The sequence below is a fragment of the Coturnix japonica genome, chromosome 12, assembly GCF_001577835.2.
Source record: "Coturnix japonica isolate 7356 chromosome 12, Coturnix japonica 2.1, whole genome shotgun sequence".
NCBI classification, from domain to species: Eukaryota; Metazoa; Chordata; class Aves; order Galliformes; family Phasianidae; genus Coturnix; species Coturnix japonica.
Genome location: NC_029527.1, coordinates 14,974,340 through 14,994,095, shown reverse-complemented (window position 1 = coordinate 14,994,095; position 19,756 = coordinate 14,974,340). Strand labels below are relative to the sequence as shown.

Below are 19,756 nucleotides of genomic sequence, written 5' to 3'. Positions count from 1 at the left end.
AAGCTAACAGTGCTCTGCCAACAGCTTCATTTTTTGCACATTTCCCCTATCAAATATACCATTTGCAAAAGATTATTTACATTTCTTTCCCCTCCTTTGGCTGCAGCATGGGTACAGTATGATAATAAGTCTGCAAACTCCAGTGGTTTTGTGGAGTTTTATGTTATCATCTTCTAACATTTTCAAACTCTCATTAGAAATGACACATCTCCAAGCAGCAATCAATGACACTTTCTATCCTTGGCTAAATTCTGTAATAGGCACTGTTTTATTACAGTATTTTTAAATTATTCTTATTTTGACATACAGTAAGCCCAGAAAATGCAACAGGTCCTAAAGCAAGTCAATAGGTGTGTGTATGTGATTGAGCAGAGGTAGCTGGACACCCATCAGGCTTTCCATGACAAGACATGTAACCCAAAAGTGAGTTAAATAGAAAAAAATGAGCGATGGTTCACTTAATAGAGTGCAGTTCTGGTGCTGGCAGTTACAGGGCTGATGAGAGCCCTGACCCACGGACAAAGCACCATGAAAGACTTCTATGTCATCCTATGGCACACCATCCAAACTCAGATACCTGCTGGTGGCTCCTATACCACACAGCAGTGCAGCAAGCTTCTCCATTACAACAGGGTATACAAACAGTAATGAAAACCTATTAAAAGTAGCCTTCTGCTGCACAGAGCTTGTTCATGACATCAACCTACATATCAGTAGGTAGGAGAGCCAGTTCTCTTATGATTTCAGCACAGGGGTTTCCACCCGATAATCTTGCAGAATGTAATGGAGACTCTATCTGTACTGAGCCATTGCCTCAGTGCCTATTAAATTTCCCATTAACTAGGAACGAATTCAGGCCTCTTCTTTTCATATTTCAATTCCTTCTATCCCCAGAATGAGGCATATAAACACTGCCACTCTTCTCACTGCGGGCTCATCATCACCAGCTCCCAGACCTTACTTGCCTAGAGCCTAATTCAGATCCATTAAACTCTGTAGAAGCTCTAATTTTAATTGACTTCAGTGGGAGCTGAATGAAATCTCAAGAAAAAGATCCAAAACTTTGGAGATCAAACTTTTTTCCTCTTCTAAAGCATAGCCCCAGCAGGATACTCCCTCACACAGCATCTTTTCACAGAAAGCTATGATAAGCAAAAAATATTAATAGATTTAATAGACTAGAAAATGTAACGTTACATTACAGAAGGAGCTACTTTTACTTAAACATTTCCATTTTGGGTCACTTGGAATAGATCCGATTTACGCTCCTTTCTTTTTCTCATTTAGTGGCTCTGGTACAAGGCTCATACCATCATTTTTGGGTTATGCTCATTTGCATGAGTAAATCAGCAGCTGGGAAGGCTCTGGTGAAAGTAATGGTGAACAGAAGGTAGCAGAGACATAGAAGGGAAATTATGTAAAAAATGCAGTAACCTGCTAATGAAGTCTAGCTAAAATGGACTCGAAAATTGCTGCCACCAGCTATTTTAGTGAGGAATAAGAAGTTACCTTTCTAAAGTTTATTTTGCTTTCCATTTAGCCATAGGATTTCTGAAAATGAGAGCTGCCGGTTTCACATCCCCAACACAAATCCAGAGCTGTTGAATTTCAGAGGCTGCTATGAAAAGGCTTCAGTTAAGGTCTTACACAAGCCTTAGCCATTATCAGCACCAATTATTTTTTTGTTCCCAATTCATTTTCCCCTTGCATGGAGCCTTGTATATCTGCCACTTTCCCTCTAGGGTGACTGCTTATGTGAAGCTGAAAACAAAACAACATGCTTCAAAGTAAGGGAGCAAAGAGGGTTTTCTGCAGGAGACCAATTAGTCCAATTTTTTAATTCTCTTTCCACTGTTGTTAACCTGTGATGCTTTAGAGAAGTAAACTACGTGGATATACAGAAAGGAAAAAAAAAAGAGGCTGGGGAAGAGAGATCTTCAGAAGACCCCTACATAGGGTTAGCTTTGTCCACAGTCTACGGGGTTCATTCTTCTCCTTCACAAAAAACAGGAAACATTCCCAGCACCTTACAACTAACTAGTCCTTTCCTCACATGCTAAGGCTGCATAGATAAATGCCCACCTTGCTCCAAAGGGGAATGGTTTTAATCTGAGACAGGGGAGGTTTAGGTTAGATATTAGGAGGAAGTTTTTTGCCCAAGGAGGCTGTGGATGCTCCATCCCTGCAGGCATTCAAGGCCAGGCTGGATGTGGCTCTGGGCAGCCTGGTCTGCTGGTTGGCGACCCTGCACACAGCAGGGGGTTGGAACAAGATGTGCAATGAGGGCATTTTCAACCCTGGCCATTCTACAGTTCTATGGAAGTTAGTCAATATGACACCATTCATCCTTGATATACATATAAGGATCTTTAGAGATGCTTTTTGCTATCCAGAAATGAATACTTCCAAAACATGGGTTAGATGAGGCTACTACCAGCAGGCAAACACCATCTCTCCTGGTTTTGCTGCACCCTGAAATTGTTTGCACGAAAATCAGCAAAATGTTTCCCTGAGCACCATGTCACCATGTGCAGAGAGAGACAAGATGAAGCACACTGAGGCAGTCCCTTCTCAATAGTGCTTTAGGTAAAGGCCAAGAAAGCAGAAGCTGATCACAGCTTTTGCTTTAATCTTCTGAAGGAAATCACATACAGTAATGTCAGACTTGTTCTAAAGTCAAGAAAAATGAGTATGATCTCCTCCTGGGTTAGAAGAGAACTCTGCTAACCTTACGCCAGCCTTATGCCCAGACATGACCCCACTTCCTACAAATAATAACAGAACACAACACCCAGAGTACTATAGTACTATACAAGTTCCAGGATTCAGTTCACAAAGACTCCAACAGAAGAAAGAAAGTATTATAAAGTATAATTTATATCATTTCTATTTTTAATTTAACACTTGTGTTAGTCTCACGGACAAGCTTAGAAAACATCAATCACCTTCATGTGATTAATTTTTTAATTCTGCCTAGCTACTGCCTAATAAATACCACACTACAGCTCCTTTTTCACTTGTGCAGCTGAGTGGCCTTAGCCCAAATTAACATGTTTGAGCTCTGAACACTAGAAAATGATATTTGCTCTCTAAAGTAATCCTGGTGCCATTATTGACTCTGTGGGAAGAAGGTGCCTTGAGTGCACAGAACTGCATTTACTTCAAAGGGGCTGTGTGGCAGCAAAGGGATAATTACAGCAACATAGACTTTATTATGCACATGCCAGCTTATAGGCTTTTTTATTAGCGCTGCAACCCTAATTGTTTGGTTCTTAATCCAAGACAGGTGACTGTGCAGGGTCCATCTCACTCCTCACCCAGGCCTCAAGCTGTGAACCCAGCTCAGCTGCCTGCACCAAGAGGGAGCACAGCCAGCTCACAGCACAGCTGTGAAGGGGAGCAGCTGATAACCATCTCTGATATATCAGTCTAGGGAATATAACATTTCAGAGCTCTCCTCAGCCCAAGCAAACTCAGATCAATATTGCTGGTTCTGCAGGAGGAGAGCACAGGATGGTCTCAGGGAAGGATTAAAGATTCATAGGAGAGCTGAGAAACAGGAGCAGAGAGAAAGCTGCTCTAAAGCAGTGATTAAGGCACTCAGCTTTGTAAAGGGAGATACCCATCAATCCATCACTTGGAAATTATGCATGTTATCAGATGGTTGTTTAATACAAAATGCAGAAACAACACAAGGAAGCAGTCAAAGAGCCTTTTACATAGAAAAAGCACTGCTCATCTCATCTCCACACACCCACTCCCCTGCCCCCTATGCCCTTCTGCCAGCTGAGGACTCAACATTTGTCTCTACTGAGCAAACTTCAGAGCTCTCACTTCTTTAAGAGCCTTTCTGGTTTTTTAATCCAGCTCCGCTGTAGTTACAGCAATACAGAAAAAGCCAACTGAGTCAGCATCCCAGGTTTGAGCCCCAGCAGCCCTCATGCATGAGTAAATGCAAATGCACGAGTGATCCTGCTGCTTCTAACAAGATTAGCAACTTATCTTAAGACTCTGCAGGGAACCAGCTTGGAGGAAACAAGCCTTATATCAGACTTCACCTCTAACAAAATAAACGAAGAACATCCCACCCCATAGACCTGTGTCAAGTATTACCACTTTAGGAACAACTCCTTAATCACAGGCAGGTCAGGCTCATACTCAGCTACAGAACTGAAAGCTTCTTCAGGCTTCCTTCCTCCCTCATAGATGCTTTTCAATGCTTAACTCTATACAAAATGATTCTCTCTTTCTTGTAGGTAATAAAACAACAGCATATGTTGACTATACAGAAAGAAAAGAAATGCTGACCTAAAGAACTTTAGTTGCAGAATAGATGTGTCCCAAAGAGAGAAATGCAGCTTACCTCCCCACCCCTACACCCTAGAGCCCCACTAACAAGCAGAGAAGGGTCAGATGCTGAACTCTATAAGGTGTGTTAATGAGCCTCATAAATAACAACAGCTGAGGCTGAAGAGCAGCAGGTGCATAAATAGGCAGGAAGGGAAGGGTGTAAGAAGCAAGAGCTGGGGGTGTAATTTTTGTTTCAATTACTGTTCTATTTATTTATTTTGTTCAACAGATCCCACCTCTAGCTTAAACCCAGTGACAGACAGATAGGATGGTGGGTTTTTTTCCATGCAATTTAACCTAAAGTAAGCTTGCTTACTATTGATGTACTTATTCTGAGTGCTTGGCCAAATCATAATTTTATCTATCAGCAGGAAGAAGACACACAGCTTACTGACTCATGGATGAATGTATTGTCTTTGTCCCACTGATACATTTCAGGAACTCTTTGAAGCTTTCTCTGCCCTTAAGGGCCACATTTCACTTCATCTCCTTGATTACATACCTCTTTCATACAGCTGCAAGCACTAAGTGAACTGACGTTTCCTTTCTGTTCAAGACTTGTGGGTTTTAAATTGACTGATGGGTTTCTCTACTTCTCTGATATACTGCATCCTCCTTATAGATCACAATTTACCTTCTTCTTATGGGAATTTGTCTTATAGCTATTTCTTAAGAAGGATTGAGGAAGCAGTGCTGAGTGCAGGACGCTGGTGCTAGCACACAACATGCTCCTTCTCCTGTGGGTGCGTGGTTATAACTAAAAGCAGGAGGCGAGTGCTATATAAACTGCTGATTCCTTCAACCTAGTAACCATACTCTTGATGATTTACACCTCTTTAATGTGCACCAACTATTCCAGGATAATATTTCTAATCATCTTCAGCTGGTTATTTTAGAAAACCATAGACAGTGCTCTGAGCCTCACAAGATAAGAAGCAGTTATGATACGAGTTCTGGCACCTCCAAAATAAGATCTGAAAATGCAGATGGCTCAGAACCTGCAAAAGTCAGTGTTAGGGGGAAAAAAAGCAACACACATCCACACTCAGAAAATTGCTCTCAAGAGCTTCTTGCTGCTATCAGATGAAAAATGTGGGGTTGAAGAGAAATGGTACTGCTCCAACAGTAGTGCACATACATGCTCAAGCCTTTGCATTGTTCTGAAAACACTGATGTTGGAAGTAGGCTGTAGCAATAAAGGAGGGGGTATGAATAATGTGCCCCTTGGTTAGGGATAGCTTACTTTAAAGAAGTCTGAAACATCACATGAAAGGCACTGTTAGCTCATTACATGTCCCCAGAACTCTACCTTGTCCAGAGCAATAGCAATAGAAGGACACCCCACATCCATTCTTTGTTTGGGATGCACCCAACTCAGAACTACTCCACGTACCTCCGTGATGTGGTGGAGGGCCACAGAGCAGAACCACTCCTTGTCCTTCTCTGACTGACACTGTGCTTCTCGTTTTCATTTCAAAATTCTCAAGATCTGAAGAGAGGAGGAGAAAACAAAACTGTGTTATAATCAGATTTACTCCTAGCTACAGTCCAAAATACACAGTGCTTATAGATAACTCAAGAATATATGTTTCAGTCGTATAAAATCTCACAATGCAAACTGAAGTATTGCATGGACAAATAGCTCATCCAGCCTCCTACCTGGTCCTTCAGCAACCATAAAGTAAGTATTTATAAAGCACTTATACTCTAACAAGTGTGGGTTTTTTTGCTCCTTGTAAAGCTAGTGTATTCTGTCAATTTTTCTAGCGACCCATCTCAGAATTTATTAGTCTTAATCTGCATGAATAAGGAAACAACATTTTGAGTTGTTTCCCTTTTTATATCAATTAAATGCAGGTGTGTGCTTCTATAAGTATAAATGATAATTAAACCCCATCAGAACTCCCACAGAGTGTGTGTTTAAGCGATAAAAGTATGCCATACTTTCAATGAGCAAGTTCTTTCCTAAAGCTGTCTGTGGTAAGTGGGCATGATTTTAATTGACTTGAATGAACCTTAGCACTGGTTTCAAAGGGGAGTATAAGAGCACTTTCAAGAAGCAAAATCACACGATGCCCCAGGGAAATTTGTGTAGAAAGTCTGATGCCTTGACTCCCATGGGTGATTTTCATGTGTGCTTATCAATTTTTAAGTTATTTTGACTGAATCTAATACAGTATTTTCTGCTTTCTCCCATTTCACTAACATGTGGAAGTCTCTTTTTTAAGCACAGTTCAATTTCAGGACATGATGTAACAGATTTTCTTTAAAAACAGATTATTTTTTGATCCAGTTCTCACCCTAATAAACTGAGTGACTTCTTTTGTCATAGCACTTTGGAAAGCAATTGTTTGAAATACATTCAGAATGTTTTAATAAAATAAACAGCACCAGCCTCCCCTTAAATCTTTCTATCAATGTGGTGTGCTGCAGGTTCTTGTTTCAAACAATTGTTCCATTTTTCATCAGCTGAACAACTACCCGATCCGGAGTTCAATAGAAAGAAACAGTTCTCATTGGTCAAAGCCATCATGATTACTACCTGTACAGCCCCAGCTATTTATGTCAATATATCAATTTTCTCTCCCTTTGTTGAACTTTACAGAGTTAATTTTTCTTTTTCTTCATCTCCTGTATATTGGTCTCTCATGAAGACGTTGTCTACTCAGAGGTGACTGAATTGAATTAGGCAGTGGTGGCACCTCCTCACACCGCCATAGACACAATAGATGGTACCCGTCAATACACAGCTAAGTGTTTTAAACTCTGATGTTCTTTTAATTGCCTGCCAAGTAGATCATTGCCTTGTAGTCCAGAGGGACACACACACAAAAAAAGAGAGATGGGGTGAAACTATAAACATTTTTCTGCCTCTTTCTTTAATACTAATTGGGAAAGAAAACAATGGAATGCCTTCCTAAGAGTTTTGATTCATATCTAAAATACACTTACCCAACCTCTGAATGTGTGGATTGATTTATTTACCTGTTCTGAAAATTCACTCTGAAAAAAAACTAATCATATTTCTTTTTCTTTTCTATCCTGTGGGTTAAATCATTTTTGAAAACGAAAAGACCGGGACAAAAATTGGTCTTAATGGCAAGTCAGCACAGGGGGCCTGACTGAGGCATGTGTGCTATGGGAAGAGAAGTCAGTTCCATATGTGTTAGAGGAGTTGGGAGTAAGATAGGAAAGAGTCAGAACACTCAGACACAAGCAATGAAAACAGTTGCATCTCCCATTCCTATCACATTCCTATCCTTGATTTTGCTAATGTAACACATTGTGCAGATCCTACAGAAAAACAGAGATTAAAAATAATTGCAAATCTCTACATTCATATGACAAATATATGTAGTACAACCAGCAGTGTTCATTATGGCTAATCAGATCTACATTTTTGCTGAGAACAAAACTTTACTGGGAAAGAAAGAATGAAAAAGGAAGTCTGGTGCTGCAGTTAACAAAAGGTTTTCATGACAGTTCAGAATTAACTATAGGATACTTTAGTCTGAAACTGGCATGGTTTCTGGGAAGTAATAGGTTGCTAGTAGCAATTCTTAGTTTAATGACACAATATGTCAAGGTATCATTTTACCCATTTAAGAAACTGTCACCTGTCCATGTTCCCCCATTAAGATAATGGTAAGTATTCCTGGCTTAAGCACTGACAAAGCACAAGTACTAGATGGCTCATGGGTTGCATTATTTTATAATTAGCAGGACTCATTCAGATTACATGTGGTGAAAAATTTGACTTTGTCCTTTTAATCTCTGAAATACCCAATTCTGCATACAGGAGCACCACCACTTCCATAGCATGCTTATACTTTGGTTATACACAGCAGTCCATCTTTTCCTGGTGCTGGACAGATTTTTGTCCTCTTCTTATGGTCAGTAGTGAATGGTAGGTATAAAAGCTGTTATGGGGACACGCTAGGGATCATTTAATCATGCCCATCACAGGTTTGAGTACACACACATTTTTCCAAACAGACAATTATTTAACCTATTAGACTCATAGGGACAGACATTTCCTTAGATGATGCATTCCAGTGCTTGGCTCTGGACTTACCACACTGAATCCTCAAGCAGCTCTCACTCCCAGACTCCTAATAAATCTAAATAGGAATGATCCTTTTTTCCCCTCTACCTCAGGTCATTTTTAGTAGATAATTGTACAAAGTATTCAATGTCTGTCTAATAAAGAATCACTGCATATTAAAAAAATATATCCCTGGAAGAATGACTCATTCTTCTTTTGTTCTTCAACTTCAAGAGAACTTCTTTCCACATAGGCTCCATCTCCCATAAAATACTATGACACCTCATTCAGGAAGTTTTCAGTAATGAGTTAAAGAATTGTCTGTCTCCAATACATAGCCCAGGGTGACAACCAGGACTGAGGACCATCAGGAAAAATGTTTCCTTTGGCTGGAAGCGGTCTTTATGCTCGAAAGATTTTTTGCATCTATTTTCCCTTCTTCGTGTATGTGTGTATTTGCAATGATTAATAGCAGCCTAAAACGTGCTAAGCGAAGAAAAAGAACTTGAAGATGAATAAAAATGCAATATTTATATTTGTTCTTGTTATTCTGAATCTCTGGCTGCTTCCCAAAACCACATCTCTTTGCCCCAAGCATGCACTTACACCAACAGAGCACAACCACCCCATCTTCCTTGTTACTGTTACCTAGCATAACTCTATAACATAACATGACATAACCTAATAAAGCATAATGCTGCTTGTCAAAAAGACTATCAAAAGATAGCTAAGATCAGGTGTTTGGCACACATTTAGATTGCTAATATGCACTTAGGAATAGTGTGACTATTTAACAGATGGTATACTTGCTAACTTCAGTGTTTCTGCAGAGATCTATAAATAAATTATCACCTAGTTCCTCTATTCTTTGCATTTATCTCACTTTATGAACAATGAGTGTCCTCACTGCTCTATCAGCTACAAGTTTTAACAAACAAAACTTCCTTCAGCACAGCACATGTTGGCAGATTACTATCAGTGTAGCACAATTAATCAGTCGGATGCGATAATGAGGTCACATAGGCTAAGCAAAATGCTCAGGTGAACAAATGATTCTTCACAGGGAGAGTGGAAATATATGAGCTCAGCTGTGTGTGGCAAAGAGTCATCATCTTCAGCTGGGAACATTTGCAGACCTAAGCAGGAAAGGTATGTGCCTGGAGCATGGGAAACATCTGTTATTTTGTGGAAAGCATATCAGAAAGTGACAAGGCTTCCTCTGATAGAGATGGGAATAGTTGGGGTGGAGGCATGCAACTCCTCACCTGGTATGAATGCAGGGACAGGGAGGAGTAATGGGCCACAGCTTGTTTCAGCTGCTGTAAATCATTAGGACCCCACCGAGGTCAAGAAAATGATGCTGATTTATGCTAGCAGAGGGTATGGCTTGCAAGTTTTCAGCATGGGTACTCAATTACAATAAAACCAGGATGTGACAGGCCAAGCATACACACAGGTATGGTGTGGTGCTTCCTTGAAGTGAAGGATGCAGAGACTGACAGGTGTCAGTGTCATAGATAAACAGAAATTCTTCCTGCTCAAGCACTTCTGTTAGTAAGTTAATTGTTAGACTCGGCCACACCTGGAAAGTGTGGAGTTTCTTCATCTTAAAGCTCACACTGACAAACACTGAGCTAATTGCTGCTTGGGCAGTGAAAGCATTGCTTTTCTAGTTTCTTCTCCAATTTTTATTCACCGTAACAATCAGAAAGATCAATGCAGTGGAATGACAATGCAGGTGAGGCAATGACAAATGGACTGCCACAAGGAAAGGTGTTACAAAGAAAAAGTGCTCACCTGTCTCTGAAGATCTTGGTTCACAAAGGAGGGATCTTCAATTAAAGATCCTTCCCTAGTGGCAGTCAGCCCCTAAATGAAGTCTAAGGGAGGTGCAGCCAGGCTCCACCCTTTCTGCTCACACAGCTGAATTGCCTTCACCTGTGCTCCCAGGGCTGACTGGGTCCTTTCCCCAGATGCTCAATCAGTGGTTCAGGCTGTGACTCAACAGTTACCATACATTCACACATCTGCTATTTTTTTCTTAATATAAAACTACCTTGAAAGAGTTCAACTTGCACACTGTATGTGAAAGCAGAAATGGTTTTCCTGGGACTTGGGGATCACTTTTTAAACTTCTATCACAGGACCAAAATGTAATCGCAAGCAACAACTCATTCCTTTCAGCCTCCACCACCTTGTGTGTTTCAAGTTCCTCTGTCTGCTCAGGGATAGGTGTAACCCTTCTCGTTTGGCCTGGCTTAAGAATGGGCATCGAACATCCTCATTTTACTGAATAAGAAACAAGGAAGATGGGCTATTTTAATATATGAAATTGTTACAGACAATTAGAAAAAAGTCCAATTCATCATCTTACATAATTACTAACAATTCATCTGAATTACTGTAATTTCATGCTTTATTGAATTCTTGATTTTTTTTTTTACATAAGTGTTTTGTCATTACATAATCCCAACTATTATAGTTGGAATTGCCTGTTATTGAAATGTGCAATGAATACTAAGGCATTACATGCAAGAACACTTTATAAATCAGCTCTGCTCCCGAGGATGAATCAATAAACTTTTCCACGTTTCGGTGGGGCTCTGTCAAATTGTGATGTATTGCATCTGTTCCTTTTTCTTCTCCTTCTCCTATTGGCTGTGATATATTGCAATAGGATCGGCGTTACTGGATGTGATGTATCACAATAGAAATTCTCTTGCAGCGAAATGGGATAAAATTATGACCTCAGCAGTTTTTAAAAGAAGCTCATTGTTATGATTTGCTATAAGCATTTCTAACACCTGTGTTATGCGCTGACAATTAGTTACCTTCACTTTCCCTCGACTGTAATGAATTAGGGGGCCCATTGGTAATTCTTGGCTTGAACTCCAGGCCTGATTCAGAGGTATAAGGTCTGCTGCAGGTGCAAACAGAAATCTTTATTGGATCCTTATCTCAAATTTTAGGCTATCCCATAGTTTGGATGCATTTTGCCTATGTGTTGTTGTTTTCTTTGGCATACAATGAGATAAAACGCTTTAGACACAAACTATGCTTGTTGCCAAAAGACCGTGATAACCTCTTTCAGATCACTCCAGGTGCATTCAGAAGTCCCTTTTTTCTGCTCTGTCCTGTTGTACTGAACAGCTCGTTAGGAGATTAGCACAAATCTCTGTTCCTTTAGTTACCAGTAGGGTGTGTTAAGGCAATCTTTCTCCGAATACCTCCCAAGGGAATGGCCACTCTCACTTCCTGCAACTTTCACTGTTAAGTAAACTCTCTTCTCAGCTTTCCCAACTGTAGTAAACTTGCTAAACAAATCCTCCAACAACTCCTTTGTCCTGATAATAGTGTCAATACTATTAATCATTTCCCTTTACCATCTAATCTCAATTTTTTTTAAATGTTCTAATTGATTTTCCATGAATTCAATTCTATGATTAAGAGCTGTGTTATCTCTAATTAAGGTGTCTGAAAGCTGCTAAGCATTTCCCATTTCCTGATTTTTAAATACTTGCGTTTTCCACTAAACGTGTAATGAGTTCTGTTCCTTCCTATTGAAATGTTTGAAAACCTCTGCTCCGTCAGTGCTGAAGCATCGCAGGGACTGCAGGACTTGAAGGAACTGAATGTCCCCTCTAATCAGGACAGATTAAAAATCAGCTATAGTTCACACTTGTTTTAGTTGTACCCCAGTGCATCCCATTCTGGTGGGAAGAGAAGGCCACTGGAAGAGCTCTGCTGCCAAACCCTGAATGAAATGCACAGTCACCAGGTCTTGTCCTTTTCCAGTGCTGCATAATCAACCAAGGACCTTCATCAGGGCTTCTTTATTTAGTTAAATTGCTTTGGAGCTTCTAAGGGGAGAGGAGCTGTAATTTATGCATTAGGATGCACGCTGGACCCAGATCTTCAATTCAGCTTAAATGGTATGAATAGCCAATCCAGGCACTAATTTTCAAGGTGGAGAACAATAATTTCTGCCACAGCCTGATTGTCTTTTTCAATTAAAGAGTGAAAATGCCCTTTACAAAGTAATATCAAGCTTCTCTAGAGGAAAAAATGGAAGGTCACAATTAAATTAAATGGAGAGAATGAGGGGAAAAATCCCAACTTGGTTTTTGTTCAGGCACCAAAAAAATGGTGCAAAGAAGCATATGCCATGAAGCTGTGCTGCTGATCTACATCATTTTGTGTTATTTTCCCCCTTTTAGAGATTTAGCAGCATAAAACATTCAAGCTTTCTTTTGATCTGAACACAGGCATTGCGCCGAGCAGTAAGTGTTGCTGCAGCCTTAGGGCTCTGACGCTAAACTCCAGCTGCAGGCTGGAGGCGCAGTGGAGGATCCGGCCCTCTCAAAGGGAAGGGGGACATAAGAAATTCATTTTTTAATATTTTATTCCCGAACAGTTTACTCACTTGTCACAGCAGAGTTCATTTGTCACCTGTCATCACAGAGTCACTTCACCGTCTGCGTGCGTTTTCACCAGACTGGAGTGCTCTTAAAAACAGATTTCTCTCTCCAGTGTAAATCTCATGGGACAGATTTCTCCCTGCCAGAGCTGTGCTGCTTTGACTGACTCACACCAGGAGTGGCCTGTGCCCCCTGTGTCCATCCACCTTATGGCAGAGGTGCTGATTATATCCAGCATTGGCTTCTTTCATCGTGTGCCTTAAAACTTTGTATTAGATAGGATCAACCTTCATTCAAAAAATTACATTACATTACATTGCTTTGAAGCCAAAAGAGTCAGTCATTCCAAACACTTTAGTATGTATATTTTTTTCACTCAAGCTTCAATCTCTAATTCTTTTATTTTTATTTTATTTTTTGACAGACTGAAGAATGAGGGAGTTGATGTGGACGCTATGGATATTTCATTCAGTAACTTATTGGAATTTAAGTCCTATCATCTGCAATGGAAGTAGGGCAGATAAAAAGAAAATCACCCAGACTGCAAGTACAGACTGGTTTTATCCTTCAAAAATATTAAATTTTATTAATCAGAATCTAACATCTTTGGGACCTGCCGCTGCTTTGTTCCCTACCACATCTCAATCACATATATTGCTTTTCCAATACAACTTGCAGTGGGCTGATTTAGGATAACCACTTTTGTAGGAACTGCAGAATAGTGAGTAATATATAACTGAAAGATAATCTTCAAATACTTATGCATTCCATATTACTCCTTTATCTGAGTAGCCTTCTGCCTGTAAAGCTCCTTCCAACATCTCTGTAATGGATGTCTCCATTTTAAAGATAAAAAAATTCCTGTATGAAAGGAGTGAGAGCCAGGTATAATAGAAGTTTAAGCAACTAAAAATTAGACACTGGTGCAATTCAAACTGATAGGATGAAGGAGCTTTAACAAAGTGTGCTGATGCAGCACAGGCTTGAATGGTGGTTAGACTCTCTAAGAGAGATGAGTTTAAAAGCATTTGAGAGAGGAAAATGCATCTCAGGTCTGTGATGCTGCCTGGTCTGGTGCCATCAAATAAAAGCAGAATGTTGCTGCCACCAGCTCTGGTTTTGTGTGTTTAATGAGAAAGGGGAGGATGTGACTGTGTGTGATGCTGATTCCTTTTAGATGGGCTCCAGGAACACATAGGACTCAAACCTTTAGGGGAACATCTGACATAATAAAACCCCTCTACTACGTAGACATCCCTGTATCTTCTAGTTTTAAGATTTCAAGATGTTCTTTGTGTCTTCAGGAACACCCAGATGTTTGCATAATCCTATTCTTGTAGTATCTGAGCTTTAGAACAGAAATGCTATCATTAGCCTGTCTGGTCCTGCCAGCAGGCAGGGGAACCTGTCCCAGGCTCCTGCTTCATCACTGCTGAAGGGCGGCTGATGGCTCTCTTTGAGTCTGTGTGTGCACAGAATACTGTGAAGAATAAATGCTGGAAATCTCAGCAGACAAACAGATGAACATAGAGAGGTCTGGTATGGTTTTTGATCTTTGTGCAAAAATGCTTAATCATTTATAGTTCATTCTCCTTTGCTTAAAGCAATCTTTTAAGGAAAAACAATGCCCAGATTCAAGGTGGCTGGAGCAGCACACTGACCCACTGAAGCATGGCAGAATCCCATGAAGTCTTTCCTAATTTTGTGCAGAACTGAGGAGGAGGAAGGGGAAAAAGGAAAAAGAAAGTCCAAGGTTGCTTGGTCTGCTCCATGGAGAGCATCCATTAAGGCAATGGACTTGGTGCAGAGCTGCTGCAATGAGTTTTGGAGCACTGGCACAAAGTGTCCATAGCAATCAGAGCTGATAAATGAAAGTTCAGTTTCTTTTTACTCCAGGCTGAGTTCTGACAAAATATGGGATGTATTTCCTAGTAATAAACTGATGGTATACTTACTACAATTCATTTTATTCAGGAAGCTTGCTCTCCACCTGCCTGTACAGAGGGAAAAGCAAATGCTGCTGCTGTAGCCGTGTTGCATTGTTTGACTGGTTAGGAGCCCAGAAGGCAATTTTGAGCTGTAAGCCTATTTAGACAGGAGGGATGACAGTAGCATTTCCATCCTCCAGACAGGATCATTGCTACTGCAAGCTGCATTTTATTCTCACCTGCCCACAGGAAGATGCAGATTGTGAGGTGTTGCCAGGGCTATTAGGAGGGCTGGATGAGCCACTGCTCTCTCTCAGATTCTCCACACATCCACACGTCAAGATGTGTTTCTGCACCATGTGTAAGGAAGACTTTCAAGACCGAGAGGTAGGCTTAATGTATTACTTTGCATTTGGGGTGTCCCTAGACAGCACAAGGGAACAGGAAAAGTTGTTCAGTGAGCAGTTTGCCATCCCTGCACTGCTTCTCAGCGCTACATTGAGGAGCACACAGCTCCTTCTGAATCAGAAAGAAGTCGCAGTGTTCACTCTTCAGCATGAGCTGCAAGGCAGCTTTATCAGCATGGCAGCCCCATCTGGGCTGATGAATTAACACTCAGCTTAAGGACTGAGAGAGCTTTACTCAGGGTGGTAGTTACAACATCTTGCACACCTTCTAATCAAATATAATTGTTACAGGGGGATTTCTGGGCACACACGGCACTGTGGTACAGCCAGTGCAGAAAAGTATGTGCTATTTAGACTAGAATTCATGCTTGTGCAGACTTTGCAAATTCAGACTATCTGATCTGATTTAAGTGCATTGATTTTTCCATTTTCTATTTCAAAGCATATGCTACAAGTAAAAAGGGTTATGACATTTCGAGGCATGCTGTATTGCTTTGTGATGTTTGTGTAATTTGTGTGCAGTCAAAGGTAAATAACATGATGAAGTAATCAGATGAAAAGTGGGCTTTCATGCTAGCTGAGCATCTCCCAGACAGTCACTCTAAAAGGGCTTTGCAAATGCCTCAGACTGTTACAATCTAGCAAAGACTAAATGCACTTTGATTGCTTTTAATCTTTCCCCTAAAATGTTTAAATACTACTGACAGATTATTATTTTTCTTCTCAGAATGGGAAAAGCTCCGTCCAGAAGGAATTACTGCCTCTTCAATTTGTTATTGCAGCAAAACCGTGTCATCATTTGTCTATCTGATAAAAGGCACTTGGGATCTCCAGGTTTCTTCCAAGTGCTCCAGCACCATCATTTTCATCCATGCTGCCCTAAGCACGTCCTCGGTGGCCAAGAGGAGGGAGAATGTATGTACTTAGAAAAACACTACTTAGGAAAAGGCAAAAACAAAACCTCTGACCACCCCACTGAAAGCCATGAGAGTATGACTGTATCCCAGCAATGCCAAGGAAGACTCCTTCCTTACTCTGTAGCACTGGGAAAAACAACTGTTTATAAGAAGTCGACTGTCCTGTGCTGTTCAGGACAAAATGACTAAACCTATTCATGAATTTAAATTGTTGTCATTGTTTCTCAGAATTCATGTTTAATTAATGAGACCCGAGGTCTGAGGAAGTTGCAATCATCACGACAGTCTACCAGCAATGCTAGAACAGTGGGACTGAGAATCTCATTTAAGATCCCCAGCCAGACAAATGCTTTCAGTAAGTACTGAACTTTCAGGGTTTATGTCCTGAATAGTTATGGATCAGGTTCATATATGATTCTTTCTCATGGGAGAGCACTCTTTTTCTATTTTGCTCAACTGCACTTCTTATTTCTGCTATGCATCTCTTAATGTCTCTATCACAGACACACATGAGAACTAAAAGAGTTACTAACTGGCCAGGACAGCCTGTTTTACTGCAACTAGTTATGGAGATTTCCCTCAAGACCAATTGCTTGCATACAGTTACTCTTATTTAAAACTGATGAAATAATTAAAACAAATCCCCTGTGTGCCTGGAATACAATTCTGGTTGCAGCAGTATTTAAGCAATTCTCTGTAACAGGTTTGTTTGTCTTTTTTTTTTCTTCTTTTTTTTTTTTTTTTCTTAAGGTGTGAAATGCAATCTAGAAGACCTGCATTACTAAGAACAGATTTATGCAGAACACCTCATCAATATACATGTAGGGACAGCTTGGTTATCTTTGCCCCCACTCTAAGCTGAAACTCCACTGGTACCCGTGTGTTGGATGCCAATAACAAGTATGGAGATGGGGAAGCACAGTGTGGGTGGTGGTTATGACTTGGGAGCACATCTGGGTGAGGACCCTGCTTCAGTGCCTGGCTCTGACTTCATAAGCTGGGGTTGAGCATCCATGTTTCTTATCCTGCCTGCAGATCTAGATCACTGACTTCATTTCTTGCGGGACACACATTAGCTTTTCAAAATGTACTGCTTGCTGGGTAGCTGGAGATGCACAGGATTTATAGGGAGCTTTCAACTTTATTTATGACAAAACAAACCTTCACCAGGAAGTATGAATAACATAGGGCTGCCATGCTATGCATCCTGCAAATGCATTTATGTGCTCTTGCTCTGCTCTCTCTCGCTGGTGCTGTCTCTCATTTTCAGCCTGTAGCTTTAATAATCTATGCCACTTCCTTCTGTACAATATTCCTCCTGCAGCTTTCATTTGACAGCTCTGTTTTTAATAGAGGATAAGCATGAAACTCCAGCTGAATTTGAAGACATATTTCTAATCTCATACAGCATTTATTTTGCTACTCAGAGAGCTTGCTATCTTGAAGAAAAGAAAAAGTATTTTTCACTTATTGAGATGTACAATAGGTTTCCAAAGGTATCACTAATTCAAATTCCAACTCAAAGTTACCTTGTAGTAAGAAGACAAATGCACATAAACCACGTTACCCAGATAATAGGCTTGATTCAATTATTTATCATGGTGACTGCTATAGTATGCCAGTCCCATTCAGGGATGTGTCCCATCTTGTTTGGTATTGAATGGAAGTGTCATAACAACAACATGCCTGCCTGCCCAGATTTTAAGATGTAATCTGAAATACCGGGTGAAACAAACATGCAAATTGGATGACAGCATGAAAATAAGAAACAAGGAAATGTTAACTGTGAAATAACTGTTAAAAGGTAATTTGTTCCACTATTCTTATCAGGTCATTTTGGCATTTGCTATGTACTGTCTTTTTGTTATTTTTTTTCTTGTAAGACAAGTAAAGACTCATACTTTCAAAGTGGTATCACTGAACTGAAGCATTTTCCTGTATACTTTTGTTTGCAAACGTAAATGACATTTCAATTCATCTGTCCTATCTCTTTGATATGGGAAAGGATAGAACACTTCTGTTACTGGCAATGGAAAAATTGCATACTTCTTGGAAGAGAGATGTATTTACTGCTATGCAGCTAGAGGGTCAAAGCAGGATGAGAGCTGTAGGTTTGTCTGATGCCATGGACAAATGAGACCCCATTTTGTTGTGAACTGCTCCCTTCCGTAACTTTGAGAAGAGCCTTGGTGGGAATATGGAGCCTAAGAAAAGGAACTGTGTGATATTTAGCCCATTTGACTACCTTATATTGGCCTGAGACACTGGGATACGAGGGAGTTACATGCTTCAGAGGGAATGTTTCACCAACATGGAGTACTAAAGAAGTGGTTTTTAAAAGCTGAAAATACTTAAGGCCACTGACAAAGTCCATTTGCTAGCAAAGAGTTTCTCTAGTTGCTCAGGAGCATTGATTGAATGATGTTGGAATACGCTTTGCCTCAGGATGGCCAGAAATCCACAGGTAAACCAAAGTGCTTCCAGGAGTTTGGGTCAGGGACAGATTTTTCCAGAAGAAGTGGAAATTAGTGAGGAATGCGAAATGCTGAACAATGACTGGAGCCTTTTCATCTTCCACTTTTCATGGACATACCTTTTTACTTTATTTTATTTTAAGAATTTTCTTTTCTTTTTTTTTTTTTTTTTGACTCCAGTCTTCATGTGAAGGTGTTTCTTCTGTCTAAGTCTTTTCCCCACTCCTTCTTGGCCTTTTGTGCCTCCTTGTTGGTTACAGATTCCACAGTTAATCTTGAGGCCACCAATTCTTCCTTAGAACTAAAACAGGATTTGTTCTGTCACTAAACAATTCTTATCTTCAAGCCTTGAAATCATTTCCCATACAGAGGAGTGGCTTACAAAGGTGCTTCAGAAAAAGTGGGAAAATAATGAATCAAAATTTTGCTTTCCATCTGACCAGCTTCTGGGAATCAAAAGCTCTTTCAGGGTAAAACATTATTAAACAAGATACTAGTGATATACCATCTGATCTGCTCTACTAAAAGAGAGTCTGCAAACCATCCTGACCTCTAATGTCTCCTTTGTATAACCCCTGTGACACGAGATTTGCTATGAGTAATGGAAGAAGATTAATAATTAATACATTTTCTGGTGTCTGAAATAGCGGCACAAGGTTGTCTTTTTGGCACATGTTTTATTAATGAGGTTGAAAACAATTGCTTTCTCCCAGCAACAGATAGCTCAGACTTTGATACTGAAGAAATCAGAGTTGAAGCAGTATCTGTTTTTCAGGGGTGGTTTTTTTGTTTTGTTCTGGGGGAGAAGGGAGGGTTGGGGTTGTTTTGTTTAGTTTTGTTTCCCCAGGGCATTAACGCAACTCAGTCATCACGTAAGTGTTGCAAAAAAGGTTGCGAAGTTGTGAGGAAGTGAAATGGGGAGCAAGGTTGAAATAAGATGTAAACTGGCTCAAGACAGCATACGTGCTCTGTCCAATTGAGCTGAAATAGGACACACTGCAGAACCTAGCAGCATCATTTTGCATGCTGAGTAAGGGGAGAGGAATTTACTCTGTTAATATAACAAAATGTCAGTGTGGCAATTAAGGGAACAATGTTTTGTACCCTTCCTTATGGACCTCCTCACGCTAAGCCTGACTTTCAGACACATTCCCCCCCCACCCAACTGCTCTTACCTGCAATGCAGCATAGAAACCAGTCTTTAAAAGGTGGAAACA

The 19,756-nt window shown here is 40.3% G+C and overlaps 1 protein-coding gene across 5 annotated transcripts in view; it reads right to left on the bottom strand.

The window, feature by feature from the left end:
* LOC107319952 (contactin-6) overlaps window positions 1–19,756 on the bottom strand; it is a 137,971-nt gene that overhangs the window by 55,643 nt on the left and 62,572 nt on the right. For 4 of the 5 annotated variants that reach the window (XM_015875354.2, XM_015875352.2, XM_015875353.2 and 1 more), the window contains one exon: window positions 5,744–5,839. In XM_015875354.2, coding sequence (XP_015730840.1) covers window positions 5,744–5,839 — 96 coding nt within the window. Of the gene's footprint in view, window positions 1–5,743; window positions 5,840–10,192; window positions 10,240–19,756 lie in introns of those variants that run through there. The other variant, XM_032447251.1, reaches the window with a different exon arrangement.